Genomic DNA, 22,545 nt, shown 5'->3' on the forward strand with positions numbered 1-22,545 from the left:
CCCCTCTTAAAGCTGACTATGCTTGTAGCCGCCGCCACCTCCGGTGGCAGTGAATTCCACATGTTAATCACCCTTTGGGTGAAGAAGTACGGTATTTTTCGCACCATAAGGCGCTCCGGACGATAGGACGCACCTTCCTCCTGGGGGGTGATCTGCTGCCTCTGCCTCCGATCCAGCGCTTCCCCCGCGCCTCCCTGCCTGGCTCCATCTTCTTCAGGCAAGCGCTGGGGGCAGCGTGCTTCCTCCTTGCCTGTCTGCCTGGCTCCACCTTTGATGCTTAGAGCAAGCGCTGGGATCGCTCCCTCCGCCCTCCGATCCCAGCGTTTGCTTTAAACATCACAGCTGAAGGCAGGCACACAGGCAAGGAGGTGTCAGAACTTGTAACTGTGATTCCTTTGCTTAGCCAAACTGCCTCCATGTTGTAACTTAAAATGCTGACAGTGGTCATTGACCCGGGCCTCTCTGCTATGCCAAATATTTAGGGCAGTAAGACAGGCGGCAGAGAGTCTCTGCTTAACATCCACAGATGCCCTTTGAAGCCGAGCCGTTTGGCCTTCACAATAGGGGGGCATCCTCCTTTGCTGATAACGAAGGCTGGGAAGGAGAGACAACTGCTTGGGACCCGTGTGAATTATTGTTTTATTATGCTTTGCTGTGGGCATAAAATGTAACCAACTGCCCAGAATCGCCATTACTGTTATTTCGTTACTATAGTACTGTAGTTCTTCCAATAAAGATTCCTAACTTGCAACAAGTATTGGACTCTTCTGAAGTTCATCCAAGTTCTGACAGGAGGAAGCACCCGCCCCCTCTGCAAACCCAGCGCTTCGCGAGCACCGGCTGTGGAGAGGGCAGCGTGCTTCCTCCTTGCCTGTGTGCCTGGCTTCAGCTGTGATGCTTAAAGCAAGCGCTGGGATTGGAGGGCAGAGGGAGCGATCTGGATGATGACAAAACCACACATGCAGTTCTAAAAGTGAAAATAAGAATTCATCATAATGGCACCAATAATCAAAAACCACCACACCAAACAATCATCAAAAAACCCCCAAACACCTGTCCAGCAAACCATGAGACCAAGTGGGGCTGGTGATCTACCTTTGACCCCTCTGCGATCTACTGGTAGATTGCAATCTACCTGTTAGACATACCTGTACTATGTAATGAAGTGCATATTCAAATACAATATACAAAACAATTCATGAAAAATCTCAAAAAGGAGGCCCGGCTCAAGGCGTTGAGCTGCCATAGAGCATGATGCCAAATTGAAATTTTTCTTGGAGAATTCATATTCCCATATTATTATAAAAAACATTTAGCAGTGAGGAACATGTCGGGAAGTGCATCAGTAAGCGTCATTGAATGGGGGCCTCTTTGTTGAAAATTAGCGGAGCCCGCTTTGCTGGAAGAGTGACAATCGAATCAGGACTTCTAAAGTCCGCAGCCTGCACATCGGGACTCCTTTTTGAGAGTTCTCATGAATTGTTTTGTATATTGTATTTGTATATGCACTTTATTACATAGTCATTTGTCACTATAACGATTGTGTTGTATATATTGCTGGATGGGTGAGGGACCTGGACACCCTACTAAGTAGCAGAGAGAGAACAGAGTATGACCTGGGATTATCAGTGGTTCAAAGCTCAGCTCTGGCACAAGCTCATAAGGCAGCCCTAGGAAGGCATCCAGCCTCCGTCCTCCCACCCACGATATGAGGACGGATGGCACTGGCCTACCTCTCATGACTTTGCACAATGGGCAGGGGACATCAGAAAGCTCCATACAAGGCCTAAGTATCATCACACACAGAAATCAGCAGGAGTTAATCTGCCAGCTTCTGGTTTTAAGAATACCTGGCAGCACAGGGGGTGATCAGTGGTGTTGCTAGGGGCATTTTGCAAGCATGGAAGAAGTGGGGTCTACAAAACCACTCGGGGGAGGTGTCAACAGAGGGGAAAAGATAAACCTTCAGGTCAAACAGCCTCCGTTCCAATTTTTATGTTATTAATGTATTTAAATTTATTTATCATTATCAAATAACTTTGTGATACGCACGGTTGGTATTATAATATGCCTTATAGTATTCAATTCTGACTTGTATTCAACATGCTTCATTGCTTTTTTTCTTTCCTTTTTTGATAAGCTGAACTGGAAAAGTTTAAAAAATTGTCCTGTTTCTTTTTTTTGCAAATAATTTTTCTTTCTTTCTTTCTTTCTTTTTTTAAAAAAAACTTAGTCACAAATTTTATTCCGCAGAGAACCCCCTGAGCCTGCTGGGGCAAGCGAGGTCCTCCCAACATCTGCTGGTCTTTGCTGTCAACAGAGCCTGCGATTGGGAGTAGGCAGGGTAGGTGGCTGCCTAGGGCACCACCCCCTCTCTCCCCTGATGAGCTGGGCCCGGGGCTTGCATACTGCTAGGGTTGCAAAGTCCAATTCAAGAAATATCTGGGGACTTTGGGGGTGGAGCCAGGAGACTTTGGGGGTGGAACCATAAGCAAAGTTGTGACAAGCACAACTGAACTCCAAAGGAAGTTCTGGCCATCACATTTAAGGGGACCACATACCTTTTTAATGCCTTCCCTACATTAGAAATCATGAAGGATAGGGGCACCTTCTTTCAGGGCTCATAAGATTAGACCCCCTGGTCCAATCTTTTTGAAACTTGGAGAGCATTTTGAGGAGACTCATCAGAAGATATGCTGAAAATTTGGTACCTCTACCTCAAAAAACAGCCTCTCCAGAGGCCCAGATACCCCAGGATTAATTCTCCATTATACCCTATGGTCCAGCAGACATTTCCCTTCCTCCCCCCCGTCCCCATTTCTGATGACCCTGAAGCTCTGGAGGGCCTCCAAACCGGGGCTCCCCTGACCCCACCTGGGTATTGGCACCTCTACTCATGAGTTGCTGAACTTTCAAGTTTTTCACAGTAACACAGGGCAACCAAAGGTTCAAGTTTACCTTCGCACTTTGCAAACAACCTCTGCAAGGATTGTACAACAAACGGAGGGTCTGGGCTCCTTTCACAGCCTTGTTGTTCTGATCCTTCCCCCCCTCCCCTTCAGCCTTAAAGATGCAGGCACACCATCCAAAGAGGAAGCCTTTCTCAATTTTTATTAGTAACATATGGTAGTATATTCAATTTCTTACATCCATAATAACTACTTTTTCCTCTATCCCATATATTACTTTCTACCTCCCCCTCCCCCCCGTTACTTGACCCCCGCCGGTGTACTATACTTAAAACATTATTATTAAAGGTATCCTTAATTAATAAGAACCAAAATTCATATCCTCCTCCCTCTTATACTTAGTCATTATCAAAAATTGTCCAATGTCCTTTTATTTTCCACTCTTTTTCTACATATCTTCTAAACTTCTTCCACTTCATCTTGAATACTTCTAGATCATAGTCTCTTAAGGTTCTTGTTAACTTGTCCATTTCACTCCATGTCATAACTTTTACAATCCAATCCCATTTCTCTGATATTTTTTCTTGCTTCCACAACTGCGCATACAGTGTCCTAGCAGCTGAGAGCAAGTACCAGATTAAAATCCTATCTTCTTTTGGAAATTTTTCCATTTGTAATCCCAACAGAAAAGTCTCTGCAACTTTGTTAAATTCATATCCCAAGATCTTAGAAATCTCTTGTTGAATCATCTGCCAGTACTTTTTTGCTCTTTCACAAGTCCACCACATATGGTAGAAAGAACCTTCATGTTTTTTACATTTCCAGCATCTTGTTATTCATCTTTGCCAACTTTTTAGGAGTCATATACCATCGTACATCATCTTAAAACAGTTTTCTTTGATACTCTGACATGTTAAGAGTTTCATAGAGTTCTTCCACAAATATTCCCATGTATCCATCTGTATTTCTTTATTTACATTAATTGCCCACTTAATCATTTGAGATTTCACTACTTCATCTTCCGTAGACCATTTTAAAAGTAACTTATAAATTATCGAAATTAATTTTTCATTGTCTCCAAGCAGAACTTTTTCCATTTCCGTTTGTTCTCGTCTTATTCCTTCAGTTTTAATATCATTTTCCACCAAAGTCTTTATTTGTTGCATTTGAAACCAATCATACTTATAATTCAGCTCCTCAGCAGTTTTCAACTCTATTTTACCGCTTTGTATTTTTAATAGTTGATTGTAAGACATCCATTTTCCCTCTCCTAGTTCAGCTGTTATTTTTATTACTTCTGCAGGCACTATCCATAGTGGTTTTCTCTCATCACCATATTTCTTATACTTCATCCAGATATTTAGCAAATTACTTCTTATGTAATGGTGGGAGAAAAAACCATCCATCTTTTTCTTCCCATAGTACATATAAGCGTGCCAGCCAAATTTATTTCCATGACCTTCCAACGTTAAAAGTTTTTTATTCAATAACATCACCCAATCTTTTATCCACAGCAAACAAACTGCTTCATGATATAGTCTTAAATCTGGTAATTGGAATCCTCCTCTTCCTTTAGCGTCTGTTAAAACTTTCATTTTAATCCTTGATTTCTTTCCAGCCCATCCAAATTCTGAAATCTTTCTTTTGCCATCTATTAAATTGTTTACTATCTTTCACTATCGGAATAGTTTGGAATAAATACAGTATTCTCGGCAAAATGTTCATCTTAATTGCAGCTATTCTCCCAAGCAATGACAAATTAAGCTTGTTCCATTTTATCATATCTTCATCCATTTTACGCCATAACTTTTCATAATTATTTTTAAACAAATCAATGTTCTTCATTGTTATTTCCACACCCACATATTTTACTTTAGAGGTAACCTCACATCCCGTTAGCCTCTCAAAGAGGAAGGCTTTCTCAAGTAGAGACTGAAGCCTCCGGAGGGGGAAAGGCACATGGTGGCTGTGGGGGCGGGGTTTCCTTCCCACCGGCCACCTGACTAGGGGCGGGAAGGAACCTGGGATGATGATGATATTGGATTTATATCCCACCCTCCACTCCGAAGAGTGGAAAGCAGAACCCCTGCTGGGACCTGGGATTGGCAAGCCTACACACTGTGCTCCTTGCGAGCAGCACGGCATGCAGGGGTCAGCTCCCATCAGCCTTCCTGCAAGGCAAGAAGCCTGAGAGGGGTCAGGGCTTGCGTACCTCATCCCCTGGCCTGCTTGATGACATCAATTTTGGTGACATCATCATGCCACACGTGTGCTTTGCGCACGCGCGATTTCATATCCCAAAGGTGCTTGGGGGGGCACTGCACAGGGGTCTGCCTTGAGCGTCAGAACCCCTAGTGCCAGCCCTGGCTGTCACTCACCAAACCTCTCAAAGGTATCAGCCGTGTCTTGGCTCATCGACATGATGATCAATCCCTCGCCCAGGCAGTATTGGGGAAAGACCAGGAAGACCACCTTCAGGACGCTGTTGATCTTCTTCAGTCTCTGTTCCAAAAACACAAACGAGATGCAAATGAGCCTTCTGCGATTATGGCCAAAGAGGATGCACAGCCTGGCTTCTCCCTTCCCCTCCTCCCAGACTTTCTGCAGCCTAATTCCGCGGCTACTCCAGCCTCCTTCTGTTCCTTCCCTTCTTGGTACCTCAGGGAAATGGGCTGCTAAGCGGATAGAGAAAGGAAGCCAAGGGCCCTAAAAGACCTTCCTGCGCTTTCTCAGCTTCTGTCTAGATTACTGGTTCACAACCCTTTTGAGCCTGTGGGCACCTCTGAAATTCTGACACCGCATGGTGGGCACAAGCAACAAAAATGGCTGCCGCGGGAAGTGGAGCAAGCCACAAAATGGCTGCCGCAGCTTCCCTTCAGTCACACAGTGAAGATCCTTCTGCCGTGATGGCAGCTGCTGCCAAAGAAATATGCTTTAAAAAATATCCACAGCCAATCAAATCTCCAGAGGCCAATCAGAAGTCTTGCTGGGCAAAAGCCCCAACTCATTTGCATATCAGGCCACACCCCCTGACATCACCATTGTTTCACACAGGACTTTTTTGTAGAGAAATCTCAGCAGAAACTCATTTGCATATTAGGCCACACCCCTGACACCAAGCCAGTGGGAACTGCGTTCCTGTGAGTTCCTGCTAGAAAAAGCCCTGGTGACGCCAAGTAGAGGAGATATAAACTTTATAAAGGACACAAAGACAATTAAAACTATTTTTTAAAAAACTTAAAATAAAATAAGAACAAAAATTAAAAATAAAAAAAAATGCTTAAAACAGTAACACTTTTGCAATATTATGTTTATTTAACAGTCTTTGATAGGGCTTTTTTTAAATAGCAGGAATGCACAGGAACGCAGTTCCGGCTGGCTTGGTGTCAAGGGGTATGGTCTAATATGCAAATGAGTTCCTGCTGGCCTTTTTCCTACAATAAAAAGTCCTGGTCTTTGATATCTGACACCTCCCAAGCCCCCCGCAGCGGCCCTTAAAAGATGCCTGCCTAATAGAGATGCCAGCCTCCAGGTGGGACCTGGGGATCCCCAGGAATTACAGCTCATCTCCAGACTACAGAGATCAGTTCCTCTGGAGAAAATGGAACTCCTGGAGATTTGGAGATGGGCGGGGACCACAGTGTCAGCCCCCCAGCCCCGTTCACTCAATAAACAGTCCATTTGTTTCAAAGGTTCTGTTTATTCATAAGCTTCAGGTGAGTAAATTTTCTCACCTGCGTCTGAGTTAGAACTGAAGTAATGCCAACATAAAACAGTAATATACCTTAGCAGTAAACAACGGTAAGCAAGCAAGCCCCCCCCCCTTCCCTACAGCCAGGGTTGTTTGTTTGTTTTTTGGAGCAGGAATGCAGCTCCGGCTGGCTCGGTGTCCAGGGGTGTGGCATAATACGCAAATGAGTTCCTGCCGGGGGGTTTTCCTACAAAAAGCCTCATGTGTAACAATGGTGATGCCAGGGGGTGTGGCCTAATATGCAAATAAGTTCCGGCTGTTTTTTTCCCTACCAAAAAAGAAGATGACGATGACATTGGATTTATATCCCGCCCTCCACTCCGAATTTCAGAGTCTCAAAGCGGCTCAAAATCTCTTTTATCTTCCTCCCCCACAACAGACACCCTGTGAGGTGGGTGGGGCTGAGAGGGCTCTCACAGCAGCTGCCCTTTCAAGGACAACCTCTGCCAGAGCTATGGCTAACCCAAGGCCATTCCAGCAGGTGCAAGTGGAGGAGTGGGGAATCAAACCCGGTTCTCCCAGATAAGAGAGCTCTGGCTGACCCAAGGCCATTCCAGCAGGTGCAAGTGGAGTAGTGGGGAATCAAACCCGGTTCTCCCAGATAAGAGTCCGAACACTTAACCACTACACCAAACTGGTTCTCCTACAGCTACTACCTACAGCTACTACCTAAAGCTCTGCCTACAGCTACTACTCTCTGGGAAGTTTCCCAAGGCAGCAGTCTTGATATGGTTTGTTGCAATGAAGCCCTGTATGTTAGACATAACAACAGGTGTGATTAAGTTGGGAGCTTGGGACTGGAAAAAGGAGAGGGAGATAAGATACATTCTCAGCATTCGGTAGAAAATAATTCTTAGCACCAGAATTATTTTCAGCATTAACCCTATAATGGCAAGGCACTTCACATTCTGCCCCGCTTAAGAACCCCTCCCGGCCCCGGCCGATCGGGGTGAGCTCTGTGAAACTTTTTTTACTAATCTTGGGGCGGACACATGTTCAGCTCGTACCCATTTCTTGTGAGAATCAGGAAAGTGAACCCACTTAATCCAAGAATATAACACCCTCCTCTTTATCTTTGAGTCTAGTACTTGTTCCACTTCGTGGTGTGGTTTGAAGTGGATAACTCTGTGAAAGCGTCAACCCAGCATGCTGTAGCAGTGAAAAAGGCAAACTCTGTGTTAGGTATTTATGTTAGGTTGGGAATGGGGTTGAGAATAAAGTGGTCAATATTATAATTGCCCTGTAAAAAACTAAGGTGTAGACTCATTGGGAATCTTGTGCACAGTTCTGGTCACTAAATCTCAAAAAGGACATCAGAGAGCTGGGAAAAATCCTAAAGAGGGCAACCAAGATGATGAAGGGTTTGCGGCACCTTCCCTACAGTTGGCCACTGTGTGAGACAGGATGCTGGACTCGATGGACCACTGGTCCGATCCAGCTGGGCTCTTCGGATGTTCTTATGAAGGCCTTGGCTTCTCTGCCCCATTGTTGCCCTTCCAAAGGAACTGGTTGGCCACTGTGTGACACAGGAAGCTGGACTAGATGGACCACTGGTCTGATCCAGCAGGGCTCCTCTGATGATCTTATGAAGGCCTCAGCCTCCATGCTCTGTTGTTGGCCCTCCAGAGGAACTCCCAGGCCCTGTGTGAGACAGGATGCTGGACTAGATGGAACAAGATGATGAAGGGTTTGCGGCACCTTCCCTACAGTTGGCCACTGTGTGAGACAGGATGCTGGACTCGATGGACCACTGGTCCGATCCAGCTGGGCTCTTCGGATGTTCTTATGAAGGCCTTGGCTTCTCTGCCCCACTGTTGCCCCTCCAAAGGAACTGGTTGGCCACTGTGTGACACAGGAAGCTGGACTAGATGGACCACTGGTCTAATCCAGCTGGGCTCTTCTGATGTTCTTATGAAGGCCTCAGCCTCTGTGCTCTGTTGCTGGGCCTCCAGATGAACTAGTTGGCCACTGTGTGAGACAGGATGCTGGTTTAGATGGACCACTGGTCTGATCCAGCAGGGCTCTCCTAATATTCTTATGAAGGTCTCAGTCTCTATGCCCTGTTGCTGAACCTCCAGAGGAACTGGTTGGCCACTGTGTGAGACAGGATGGTGGGCTAGATGGACCGCTGTTCTGATCCAGCAGGGCTCTTCTGATGTTCTTATGAAGGCCTCGGCCTCCATGCCCTGTTGTTGGCCCTCCAGAGGAATTGGTTGGCCACTGTGTGAGACAGGGTGTTGGACTAGATGGACCACTGGTCTGATCCAGCAGGACTCCTCTGATGTTCTTATGAATTCTGGCATTTTGGGAGAGGAAGAAAAAATTCTCTTTGTCAGCACTCTCCACCCCAGGTGTAATTTTTATAAACCTCTACCATGTACCTCGAGCATCGTCTCTTTTCTAAACTGAAAAGTCCCAGGCTCTACAGCCTTTCCTCATAAGGAAGGTGCTCCAAAACCCTTCATCATCTTGGCTATCGATATCTGAGAGGCTTGTCATCTGCCCTTTAACTGACAAAGTGACTAACTGATTAGATGTATTTGCATATTGACATGGGATATTGAGTTGACCGGTGGGATAGTTTAGTGCTCTCCCTCTCCAATACTGTACAGGTTTAAAAGACCACTCAAACTCTTGGGAGCAAGATAGGTACAACCCTCCTTCACCGTCCGCAGTCAGGAGTCTCAAGCGTACCACGGCCCACCTTATTTGGAATGGCATCAAGGGTGAAAGTAGTTGTGCTGGTGACGATGCTGATTAAGAGGTTGATGCCCGTCAGGGTGACATAAGCCGTGCTGGGGACGCTGAAGAGGTAGGACGCTGGGTACATGAGAGGTGTCATGGACCATCTAATTGGAGGGGGGTGGAAAGGAGAAAGAAATTAGTGCAACGTTGTGGGCGTGGATTTGACCAGTTCCTATTATTTTTGCGATCAAACTATTATCAAATCATGCTGGATTTTATTTCTTTATTTATTAGATTTAAACCCCACCCCTCTTCTGTAACATGGGTCTGGGGGTGACTCAACATTTTAAAAGACGTACCACAGGACCACAAGGTACATGGTTAAAACCAGAGGTGGAATTCTAGCAGGAGCTCCTTTGCATAACAGGCCACACACCCCTGATGTAGCTAATCTGCCAAGAGCTTAGAAGGCTCTTTTTTGTAAGCTCTTGGAGGAATGGCTACATCAGGGGTGTGTGGCCTAATATGCAAAGGAGCTCCTGCTAGAATCCCACCCCTGATATTAGGCCACACACCCTGATGTAGGCAATCATCCAAGAGCTTAGAAGGCTCTTTTTTCTAAGCTCTCGGAGGACTGGCTACATCAGGGGCGTGTGACCTAATATGCAAAGGAGCTCCTGCTAGAATCCCACCCCTGGTTAAAACAGTTAAAAACAGTTACTATCTTGACATTCTGCTCACACCTAGAAATATTAAAAGGAAAAAAACATCTGGCAGACCAGTGACTGCTGAAAAAAGCAGTTTGCTTACCTGCAACTGATCATCTTTGTGGGGGTCACCTGTGCAGTCACTTTGGTTTTCAGGCCCTGCACAAATCTGACCTCAGAGAACTCCAAGAGCAGCATCAGCGGTTTTTTGGCAGGCTTTCCCACAGCTCTGGAGAGCAGGCAGCCGCTGAGCATGCCTAGAGCTGAGGTGAAGCTCTGCCTCCGCTCAGTTTTTCCCCAGCTGCTGCTAGCCAGTAAAAGAAATTGGAAATTCTATATTGGTGGAGAAGGCATCTTTATTTGGAAATTTAGTGAGTGTTGAATGAGGTACTTTATACACAGAGCTGTTGCTTTTCCTCCAGTCTGTGTGACTTTTTCTCGTTGCTTACCCATAGAGCAGCAGCAGCAAAATCAGGGTTGGGAGGTTAGCCAGGGACACATAGGACTTCTGCTGGAAGTAGAGGAAGATGAGGACCACTAGAACAGCTGGGATGAGATAATTGCACTGCAGGGAAGAGGCGAGGGAAGGTCAGCCCCTCTGCGGGGTGCAAAGAGCTGGTTCACAGTGCCCCAGGAAAGGAGGGCTGCTCCCAACCTGAGCCCCGGCCAGCCACCGCAGCTCACCATGTCCCAGGCAAAGTTGCCCAGCCAATAGACCCAGGGTTTCATGCCACTGACGATCTGCAGGTGCTTGGCGTTGCTGACCCGCTCCTCGATGAGGAAGAGGACGAAGCTGGCGGGGACGAAGGACAAGGCGAACATCACAAGGATGGCAACCAGCATGTTGAGGAAAGAGGTTACCCTGGAGAAGACACGGGCCTATGAGCGACATGAGCCGGGGCAGTGTGGTGGTTAGCGAATCTGATCTAGGACTGGGCTGGAGTCCCAGTTGGCCCCAGAAGTCAATGGAGTTCCTGGGGCCAGTCTCTCTCTCTCACTTTCTGCTTAATCTACTTCACAGGAATGTAGTGAAGATTAAACAAAACTAGGGGGCCCCAGCCATTCTGATCATGTGGGCCCCTTTGGAATTGTGACACAGAGTGGTGGGTGCAGCCACAAAATGGCTTCCATGGAAGGTGGAGCTAACCATAAAATGGGGGCCACAGGAAGTGGAACCACACAGAGGAAGCCCAACAGCAAGAGCAATACAATTTTAAAAAATATACTGTGAACAAAGAGCGTGTTAAAAAAAATAAAAGAAACACTGTGGTGGCAGCTGCTAGGGGTGTGCATTTGGTTCAGCCGAACCGAATACACCCTGAAAAACAGCTGATTCGGCAGTATTCGGGCAATATAGAGCCAAATCAGATTTTCTGATCTGATTTGGGAGCCATATACTGCAGCCCCATTATACCCTATGGGCCATTGAAGTCAATGGCAAAATAATGAAGTGGGGCGGGGGGGCGGGGGTGTGAGGTAGAGGCTCCAAATTTTCAGGGAAGCTTCAGGAGCCTCTCCCACACAGAAACCCCCCCCCCCAGTTTCAAAATGATTGGACCAAGGAGTCCAATTCTGTGGGCGCCCCTATTCCTCCATTATACTCTATGGACCATTGAAATCAAAGGCAAAATAGGGTATAATGAAGTGTGGCTGGGCGGCAGGGGGTTTGAGGTAGAGACTCCAAATTTGCAGGGCTGCTTGAGGAGCCTCTCCTACAAAGAACCCCCAAGTTTCAAAAAGATTGGATCTGGGGATCCAATTCTAGGGGCACCTAAATAGGGCCCTTTCCCCTTATGATGGGAAATAAACAGTCACTTTCCCCACTGTAATTACAGCGGGAAAAGTGCCTCTGGGGGGGAGGGGGTTTGAGTGAGAGGCACCAAATTTGCAGGGCTGCTTCTGGTACCTCTCTCCCACAGAACCCTCAACTTCCAAAAGAATTGGACCAGGGGGGGTTCAACTCTAGGGGCACCATCTATGACGGGAAAACTTACCCCAGGCTGCAGTCAGATTCTCCTACAGAATCTCTGCAGTCGAGGCAACTGTTCTGAGGGTGCTAGCTTGCAAGGGCCATAGTTGCCCAGCAGAACAAGTGCTACTGTGGCAATGGTAGTGCAATGCACAGGACCTTCGTTCAAATTAGAGAATTCCTCAAATTTAGAAGATGGAATGGGAGCTTTCTGTAGGGACTGCACTGCAGCACAGAATCAGTGCATTGAATGCACAGGTGCCAAGCCGCAGAGGTGGGGCATGGACTTTCCACATGCAAAGGAATTGCATACTGAATCATAACTCTAACGGTGGGGAATCCTGTAAAGCTACATTGTAAGAAAGAAAAAATTGGAAACTAGGACAGGACACTTGGGTTTTAAAAGAAGTTTGTGGGAAGGGGAACCCTAACTTATATGGCAATAAGTTGCACGGATATCACGTCTAGTGGAGTAAAGCAGGAGTCAAGGTGCACCTTTAAGACCAACCAATTTTTATTCAGAACGTAAGTTTTTGTGTGCTCTCTTAAGCACACTTCATCAGACGAGGGGATCAGGTGTTATGAGCTGAAATACAAGCAGTTTGCTGATAAAGAGGGCAGACTAACTAATCACATGGTCACATAAAGCAATGTGGCTTGGCCATTTGGTCTGGATAGCCATAAAAGGTAATAACATTTCCTGCCAAATGGTGTTTCTGCAAATCTTGGTGAATCACAAAAGGACATGTGATATACGTGTCCTTTTGTGATTCACCTAGATTTGCAAAAACACCATTTGTCAGGAAATTTTATTTCACCATTGGGAGAAATGGACTTTTTTAGGTGCCCGTAGAATGGGAACACCTTGTCCGATATTCTTGGAACTTGGGGGTTCTGTATGGGAGAGGCCCTTGCACCTGCCCCGCAAATGTGGGGCCTCTACCGCAAACACCCTGCTCTCCAGCTACCTTTTATTATACCCTATTTTGCCATTGGCTTCAATGGCTCATAGGGTATAATGCAAAGATAGGGGCACCCTCTTTCAGTTACCACAGAATTCGATCCCCTGGTCCAATCTTTTTGGGCCTTGGGGGTTCGGTAGGGGAGAGGCTGCTGCAGCAGCTCTGAAGATTTGGAGCCTCTACCTCAAACCCCATCCCCTCCAGTCACCTTTCATTATACCCTGTTTTGCCATTGATTTCTATGGCCCATAGGGTACAGTGGGGCCGTATATTCAGGAATAGCTGAATATCTCCCAAATCAGATTCGGCTACAGAATCTGCTATTAGGAGATATAGGGCCTTCCAAATTTTTTAGCCTGGAATACCCTAGAATCAAAGAGCCCTGTGGCAGAGAGTGTTAAAGCTGCAGTACTGTAGTCTGAACTCTCTCCTCATGACCTGAGTTCGATGCTGGCGGAAGCTGAGTTCAGGCAGCTGGCTCCAGGTTGACTCAGCCTTCCATCCTTCCGAGGTCAGTCAAATGAGTACCCAGTTTGCTGGGGGGGAAGTGGAGATGACTGGGGAAGGCAAGGGCAAACCACCCCGTAAAAAGTCTGCCATGAAAACGTTGTGAAAGCAACATCACCCCAGTGTTGGAAACGACTGGTGCTTGAACCTTTTTACCCTGGAATCAGAGTTTTCCCGAATTTTTTTCTTTTGCACACCCCTAGCAGCCACTATCAAACTAATGTTAATTTAATCTGCATATCCAATTAGATCTCCAGTGGCGAATTAGAAGCCCCGCTGGGTGAAAGCCCCATTAGCCCCACCCGCTTTCCAGAAACACTTTGTAGGTGCCAGGAAAGGGGCTGGCAGGCACCATGGTACCCACAGGGAGCACAATGGGGGGCCCTCAGGTAGAGGAAAACCACGTATGCTGCTCTGACCTCTTTGGGTGGGATAAAACGGGATTGATAGACAAGCTTCCCATACACTACGGCCTTCCTGTCTCGAAGTTTTTCAGGGGGGTATTTTTGTTTTGCACTTCCAGATGACACCTCACTTCCTCCTTCCCTCCCCCCACAGTGGCACTGATTTCTAGATTCTGCAGGCAATCTTCCCTTGCTCCTCACCTCACAAAGCAAGTTGGAATGTTTATGGAAGTTCTGCAACAGCATCAAAAAAGCAGTTTGCAGAGAGGAAACGGAAAGCTTCGTACACAACCAGACAGTACTTACCCAGCTGTCGTTGAGAGCTGCTCTTTGGTCATGTTGAAGGGTTGGTTAATCGTTGTGATGTTGAAGCGCAAACGGTCTGCGCCCGCAGGCAGGCTGGCCCGGAGGAGGCCGTTGTTGACTAAATTGACGAAAGACACTAAGGCGTGGTGCCCCTTGTTGTTGAACCAGACCTGGAATAGAAATGTGGCAAACAGGCACTGCACTGGCAAGGCCACACACCGGGCCCACAAGTTTGGATACCGGAAACAATCCACCAGGAGTGACAATCCTGAATGATAGAAACCCCCTTCCTTCCCTATATGGCCGAGGACCTGCCTACCTTAGGGACTGCCTCTCCCCATATGTTCCCCAGAGAGCACTGAGATCTAGCTCTCAAAATATATATATATATATATACACACAGCTACCCTCTTGGATATTGATTACAGTTATAATTTTTTTTTTATTCAGTATTCCACTAGCATTTAAGTATTCTATAAGAATAAGGCTTAGAAACTGTTAAATGACTAAGATAACACCTAGGCTCTTAGGGCTATTTAAACGTAACATAAAAATCTAATTGTAACAGATGCAACCTTTTTATTGTCACTAGAACATTGCGACTAAGAAAGTTCTTGTCTATTCTTGTATTGCACCTCAGAATATTGCAATAATGATGTATAACCATAGAATTTTGCCCTCAAACCAGAGCGTCTCCATGCAACGTCCCCGATGTGATAACTCCTGGAAGTTATCTTCCTGGAAGGCTCCCTTCTCCCCCCCCCCCCCGCTCCCCCTCCTCCCCCTGCTGGTGAGAGGTAAGGACCAGCAGCCTCAGTATAGGCTTTTGTGAGTCAAAGTATCTGATGAAATTGAGCTTGGACTCATGGAAGCTTGAACTCTGGAAACTTTTGTTAGCTTTTAAGTGCTACTGGGCTCAATTTTTTTGGCCCTGTATGCAGATAAGAGCCACACCAGAGATCTACTCAAGGGGACGACAGTACTGGCCTGTCTTTTTCCCCACCCCTTTCTTAATATCTTTAAACAAGAACCAACCTTGACATTCTCAGAGGACTCCAGTCCATCAACGAAGCTGCTAAGGTTGCTGAAAAGCCTGTCCAGAGAACTTCCCTGAGGGTTTAAGAAATATTGGGAAACAACTAGGTGAGGAGGACTTTCGGGGTGTCACACTCATCTGATATAAATGAGACCTTGTTGGGCCAAGCCATGTTGGGCCAGGATATATATGCCTATTTAAGATTAGATAGCAGAGATATAAATTTTATAAAGGCTACAGACAAACACACAAAGATTTTTTTAAAATTTTTTTAAAACATTAGCACTCATTGGTTTTAAAGGTGCTTTCTTTGTATTTCTCCCATGGGATCTGTGGAACTGTGGAAAGGGAGCTATGGCTCTTTCCTTCCTTCCCCAGGGGACCAGGAGGGGGAGGAACCTCAGCCAATAGAAGGAAGAGAGGCTTGGCTCAGTAGATCTGCTGTGCAATTGTGATAGCCTGGCAAAGCAAGCTCTTCCCCCCCCCCCCACTTTCCTAAGGGAGGAGCCGCAGCAAATGGAGAAAATAGAGGTTAGGCTCTGTAGCTCCTGTGTGATTGAGCAAGCCTCTTGTGTGATTGAGCAAGCCTGGCAAAGCAAGCTGTTATGCAGAAGGAAGCAAGAGAATGGGAGAAAGAAGCAGATGATAGCCAATTGCTCAGGAGCCTGATAGGAGCCCTCCGGGAGCCTGATTCAGCCACTGGGCCAGATGTTTGACACCCCTGGACTAGAAGCTTGATTGTCCAATTGCAGAAGTTAAGAGAAAGAGATAAGGAAACATGGAGGAGCTTTAAGTCTAAGAACTGGGTGCATTTTCCACCACCACCACTTTAATAGAAGACAAGCTGTTATAACATCAAGGAATGTTCACAAATATTCTAGCTGTCTATGGCAAGGAAGGCATGGAATGTCCAAAAACCCAGCCAGGCATTGTGAGGGGAATTGGAAGGGTGGGCAGCTGGGGTAGGGAGACTCCCTAGAGGGCATACAGAAGAGGTTTACAAGATTATGCATGGGATAGAGAAGGTAGAGAAAGAAGTACTTGTCTCCCTTCCTCACAATACGAGAACTCGTGGACATTCAATAAAATTGCTGAGGAGTCAGGTTAGAACTGATAAAAGGAAGTCCTTCTTCACCCAAAGGGTGCTTAACACGTGGAATTCACTGCCACAGGAGGTGGTGGCGGCTGCAGGCATGGACAGCTTCAAGAGGGGATTGGACAAACATATGGAGCAGAGGTCCATCAGTGGCTATTAGCCATGGCTTATTGTTGGAAGTCTCTGTCTGGGGCAGTGATGCTCTGTATTCTTGGTGCTTGGGGGAGCAACAGTGGGAGGGCTTCTAGTGTCCTGGCCCCACTGATGGACCTCCTGATGGCGCCTGTTTTTATGGGGGGGCACTGAGTGCACAGAGTGTTGGATGGGCCATTGGCCTGATCCAACATGGCTTCTCTTGTATTCTTAAGAGAAACCTATCTTAGCTCTTCCGGCAGCTGATGGCCTAACACGGGGGTCCCCAAAATTTTTAAGTCTGCATGCACCTTGGGAATTCTGACACAGGGTAGTGGTCACAACTACAACATGGCTGCCACAGGAGGCAAAGCCAACTACAAAAATGTCAGGAAGTGAGGTCATGCACAACTCTAATAGTAATTCTTCAACAGATCAAGAGTCAGAGGGCTAAGGAACAGCCCTACACCCCATCACTGCAAGATTTCCAGCTTCCACAGAGGTATTCTCTATTTTCTGCCCCCCCCCCCCCCCCTCAGCTGAACAACCATCCCAATATTTGCTTTTGGATAATGCCATGTTAAAGGCTCATTGGTGCAAGTTTTTCAAAGTCAGGGCTTAGTTTAAATTTAGTTTAAATTGCCAAGCAGGGAATAAATGCACGTTGTTTCCTCTAGCACACCATGCGCTTCAATGTATGCACATGGTCACTGTGCCACACATGGCTGATTCATTTGGTGCCATGCAGCTAATGGAACATATTCCAAATAGGGGTGTGCAAAAGAAAAAAAAATCGGAAAAATTCGGATTCGGGGGGATTCGGGGCTAAAATATACGGGAGGCCGTATATCTCCTAATAGCAGATTCGGTAGCCGAATCTGATTCGGGAGCTATAGGGCTATTCCTGAATATACGGCCTCATTATAATCTATGGGCCATTGAAAGGGAAGCTTCAGGAGACTCTCTCCCACAGAACCCCCAAGTTTCAAAAAGATTGGACCAAGGGGTCCAATTCTGTGGGCACCCAAAGAGGGTGCCCCTATATCTCCCCTGGCCTATATAGGCCATTGAAGTCAATGGCAAAATAGGGTATAATGAAGTGCGGCTGGAGGGGAGGGGGTTTGAGATAGAGACCCCAAATTTGCAGGGCAGCTGCAAGGGCCTCTCCCCTACATAACCTCTAAGTTTCAAAAAGATTGGACCAGGGGTTCCCATTCTAGGGGCACCAAAAAAGGCCCATTTCTCCCAATGAGGAAAAAGCAATCAGTCAGTTTTCCCACTGTAATAACACTAGGAACCAGAGCACTGAATGCACTACTGCCATGCAGCAGAGACGGGGCATGATTTTCCTGCATGTCAAGCATTTGCCCACTGAACCACAACCCCACAGAAGAAATACTTGTGTGGAATCCCTCAACACTCCACTTGTTGTTTGTCACTGAAACTGGGGCACTTGGGTTAAAAATAAGCTGATGAAAGAAACAAGGGGTTATGTAGGGGAGAGGCCCTTGCAGCTGCCCTGCAAATTTGGGGCCTCTACTTCAAACCCCCAGCCCCCCAGCCACACTTCATTATACCCTATTTTGCCATTGATTTCAATGGCCCATACGGTATAATGGGGCCAAATGGCTGCCTAATTTGGGCGGCAATTCGCAGCTGCGGTATACAGCTCCCGAATCAGATTAGAGAATCTGATTCAGCTCTACACTGCTTTAATACAGCCGAATCAGCTGTTTTTCGGGGGTGTATTCGGTTCAGCCGAACTGAATGCACACCCCTAATTCCAAACTGCTGCTGCATGAGCAGAGGGGAGTGAAATGTGCCAGGCCTTCCTCAGTCCCCCTTTTGTATGAGAACGTCAACCATTTCTGGTCCCAGCTGAAATGGTGGTGGCTATGCAGCCCCAATGTAGCCCCAGCTTCCATCGCTCCATCCCCTCCCCTTTCCCAGCCAGTTCCAAGCCAGGCCTCACCTTAGTGATGCTGAGAAAGGCACGGACCTTCTGAACAGTGGTGTTCACCGCCTGGGGGGTTGGCAGACCCTGCAAGGTGCGGGCCCCCAGAGAGAATCCACCGTACCTTGTGAAAACAGAGGAAGGAATAAAACCAAGTCATTAGAAGGCTGGCCTGCTCCCTTTGTTGAAAGCCAGTTTGGTGTTGTGGTTAAGAGCATGGACTCTAATCTGGGAGAACTGGGTTTGATTCCCCTTCCTCCACATGCAGCTAGCTGGGTGACCTTTGGTCAGACACTAGTTCTCAGAAGAGGTGTTATCTCAAGAGCAGTTCTCAAAAGAGCTCTCTCAGCTCCATCTACCTCACAGGGTGCATGCTGTGGTGAGAAGAGAAGGAGGTTGTAAGCTGCTCTGAGACTCCAAGTGAAGGGCAGGGTGTAAATCCAGTCTCCTCTTCCTCCTCATTACATATTCAGTCACCTCTGGGGAGGAGCCCTTGTGAGGTGGATTTGGTTGAGTGGATCAGCCCAAGCCCCCCAGAGAGCAACACTGCAGAGGGAGTGGAATTTTACATCTAACCACTACATGACCCCACTGTTTTGATCCATCATGCCGATGAGCAGAGGTGGCATATGGATGAAGTGAGACCCCAAAAACTGTTAGTTCAGACTTCTGGACTCTTTTCTGTACTCTGTTTCCTATTTCCAGGCTAATTTTCAGAGGGAGAGTGTTAAGAGAGATGTTGGGCCATAAGAAAAGAGAAGCCCTGGTGGATTAGACCAGTAGTCCATCTAGTTCAGACCAGTAGTCCATCTAGTCCTGCCTCATACAGTGACCAACCAGTTCTGGAGGGCCAACAACATGGCATAGAGGCTGAATCTATCTCCCTTGAATCTATCTAATCCCCTTTTGAAGTAGTTTATTCCGGTGGCCATCACTACTTCCTCTGACACCAAATTCCACATTTTAATCGCTCTCTGTGTAAAGCAGTATTTCCTTTTGTCTCTCCTGAACCTACTGACCAACTGTTTCATTGGAAACCTTCAAGTTCTAATATTTGGAAACAAGGAGAAAGATTTTCTGGTTGCCCCAGAAAAATGGACACACCTAGTCTGTTGTTCTCTCTCCCAGAAACAAAGCCAAGGCTTAGATCTCCTAAGATCCTTAATAAGACCAAAAGTAGTTACCAAGGACAACCAGAACACAAACAAGACAGATCGCCAGTCTAGGAAAATATTCATTTTAGAAACAAACAAAAAAGATCTTACCGCTTTTCATCAATCTCTTCCTTGGTTTTTATCCTAAAAGATTTTTCAAGAGACAGAAAGAAAGACAAGAATTGTTACTGAGGGTGCCAAAATGAAGCATGCATAATGAGACAAATGGAAGTTTTACTCCCTTCATTAAATTGCCAGAATTCTGTAAAATTTGTTTTGTTCCTTACTTTTTGTTTCTACGGATGCCCAAAGAGAGGTTTTCCCCTCTTGTGCAGGAGACAGAGGAATGCCTCTTCAAAAGCCCAGAAAATGGCACTGAGATTGTAACCCAGTTTTTGGACTGTCCCAGTTACACGTAAAGAACAAACATGGGAGCAGGATGTCATAATATACTTGTCCGGATGAGCCTGACATGTTGTTTACTATTACCAGGCCTCGGATTCGGCACAGCTCCTGAACCTTTCTGAGGGTCCCCCCCCCCTCCTCCCCACCTTGTCCACTGAATAGTAGGTGCAGCTGCATAACAATCCCTGAACGAGCTCTACCACCTATTTTTCTACAAAACGACCCCTGACTCTGACCTATTATTCTATGTGTATTCTGACCTCGCATCCTGGTTTAGGAGATGCCTGCATTTAGGGACAATCCTTGCTTAAGAGACGTATGAACTTTGAATGTTATAACTTTTGTTTCTTGCCACAGCTAACAGACATAACTAAGAAAGGTGCAGGTGGGAGTGAAAACGTGTGTGCAATCCATTGTAGTCTAGACAGAACTGTTACTTATCACGTCGCTTTGTAACGCAGGAGGACTTGACCTTTCAAAGTAATGCCATCCCATGGGAACTAGCTCCAGGTTGGCAGGAGACTTTTTACGCACACTTTTTGACTGTAACTGTATACTTTGCTATTGCTTTCATCGTTCCGGGCTGCTCTGTATCTGAATCCAATAAAACTTTTAGACCGATTTCACACTAGGACTTGTTCCAGGCGGAGAGCTCTTTTGCCCCCGGTGCTTCTCTCTGTTTTCGCACAAGCTGCCCCGGAGTTGCGACTTGGCACACCACTTTTCCACAGCAACCAGTAACCACTTGTAAGAGGATCTCACTTGCTGTGGAAAAGTGGCGCGCCAACTTGCAGCTCAGGGGCAGCTTAGAATCATAGAGTTTGGAAGGGGCCTCCAGGGTCATCCAGTCCAACCCCTTGCACAATGCAGGAAACTCACAAACACTTCCCCTAAATTCACAGGATCCTCATTGCTGTCAGATGGCCATCTAGCCTCTGTTTAAAAACTTCCAAGGAAGGAGAGCCCACCACCTCCCGAGGAAGCCTCTTCTACTCAGGAACCGCTGTAACGGTCAGGAAGTTCTTCCTAATGTTGAGCCGGAAACTCTTTGGATTTAATTTCAATCCATTGGTTCTGGTCCTACCTTCCGATGCCACAGAAAACAATTCCACACCATCTTCTAAATGACAGCCCTTCAAGTACTTGAAGATGGTGATAATATCACCTCTCAGCCACATCTTCTCCAGGCTAAACTTCCCCAGCTCCTTCAACCTTTCCTCATAGGACTTGGTCTCCAGACCCCTCAACATCTTTGTCACCCTCCTCTGGATCCATTCCAGCTTGTCTATATCCTTCTTAAAATGTGGTGCCCAAAACTGAACACAATATTCCAGGTGAGGTCTTACCAGAGCAGAGCAAAGCGATACCATCACATCACGTGATCTGGACACTATACTTCTGTTAATATAGCCCAAAATTGCATTTGCCTTTTTAGCCACCGCATCACACTGTTGACTCATGTTCAGTGTATGATCCATTAAGACCCCTAGATCCTTTTCACACATACTACTACTAAGACAAGTCTCCACCATCCTATCACCATCCATTGGATTTTTTCTACCTAAATGCAGAACTTTACATTTATCCCTGTTAAAATTCATTTTATTGGTTTATCCCAGTTTTCCAGCCTGTCAAGGTCATCCTGTATCCTGTTTCTGTCTTCTTCTGTGTTTGCAACCCCTCCCAATTTAGCATCATCTGCAAATTTAATAAGCATTCCCTCTATTCATTCATCCAAATAATTGATAAAGATGTTGAACAATACAAGTCCCAGGACAGATCCTTGAGGCACTCCACTTGTCAGCTTGTGTGAAAACAGAGAGCAAAAGGGCTCTCCACAAGCCTAGTGTGAAATCAATCATACTCTTTTACGATGAGAATTGGTGAGTTGGGTCAATAACTTGTAGAACCTTACAGTACTGATCTTCCATCCTCCTATATAGGCGGAAGAGAAGATTAGTCTAAAGCTCCTTTTCCCTGGCCAGGGCATTTTGTTTGGTTATTTAGAATGAATTATGGTGAGTCCTGCAGTCATAGTGAGGTGGTACAGTCCCAAAACAGGATTACTGTCTGGCCTTGCTTCCATGTTCCTCGTACAGGAAGGACTGTCTCTCCTCAGATGATGTCTACCACTAAGGGGTGTCTTTAAAACAGAAATATTTTAAAACTCTACTTCCCTATTACTGGGGCGGAAAGGGGCTCTTTTTAACGGATTGATGTGCATCTTGTGTTGATTTTTTTTTTGCAAAGCTTGGTGATCCTGATTGCAGCCTCCCCGTCTCAAACTGCCAGGGGACATGCTCACTCGTTTTGAATAATTCTGCTGTATGTTTTCACCAGGTAATCCGAGATGTTCCTCCCAGTGAGGTTCAGCAGGGTGTGACCAGTGTCCGTCTGCATCTGGAATGAGGAGACACAATCGTCACCAAGGGCGGACCAGACAACTACCGCAATGGCCCTGCAGGGCTTGGATCATTTTTTCCCAGGCGATTCTGCCCAGGAACTAAGACTGCCCCATCAACCAAAGAGGTTCATCTGGTGAGTACGCAATGGAGGGCCAAGTCCGGG

The 22,545-nt window shown here is 46.5% G+C and overlaps 1 protein-coding gene across 1 annotated transcript in view; it reads right to left on the minus strand.

Annotated features, from left to right (window-relative positions):
• Positions 1-22,545, minus strand: part of LOC132567469 (phospholipid-transporting ATPase ABCA1-like) — a 202,319-nt gene that overhangs the window by 49,752 nt on the left and 130,022 nt on the right. The window contains exons 34-42 of the mRNA XM_060233145.1: positions 22,283-22,377; positions 19,684-19,716; positions 18,437-18,542; positions 15,236-15,310; positions 14,201-14,370; positions 10,737-10,914; positions 10,502-10,617; positions 9,365-9,509; positions 5,288-5,411 (exon numbers count right to left, since the gene is read on the minus strand). Of these exons, the coding sequence (XP_060089128.1) occupies positions 5,288-5,411; positions 9,365-9,509; positions 10,502-10,617; positions 10,737-10,914; positions 14,201-14,370; positions 15,236-15,310; positions 18,437-18,542; positions 19,684-19,716; positions 22,283-22,377 (1,042 nt within the window). The remainder of the gene's footprint in view (positions 1-5,287; positions 5,412-9,364; positions 9,510-10,501; positions 10,618-10,736; positions 10,915-14,200; positions 14,371-15,235; positions 15,311-18,436; positions 18,543-19,683; positions 19,717-22,282; positions 22,378-22,545) is intronic.

The sequence above is a fragment of the Heteronotia binoei genome, chromosome 2 (assembly GCF_032191835.1).
Source record: "Heteronotia binoei isolate CCM8104 ecotype False Entrance Well chromosome 2, APGP_CSIRO_Hbin_v1, whole genome shotgun sequence".
In the NCBI taxonomy this organism is placed as follows: Eukaryota; Metazoa; Chordata; class Lepidosauria; order Squamata; family Gekkonidae; genus Heteronotia; species Heteronotia binoei.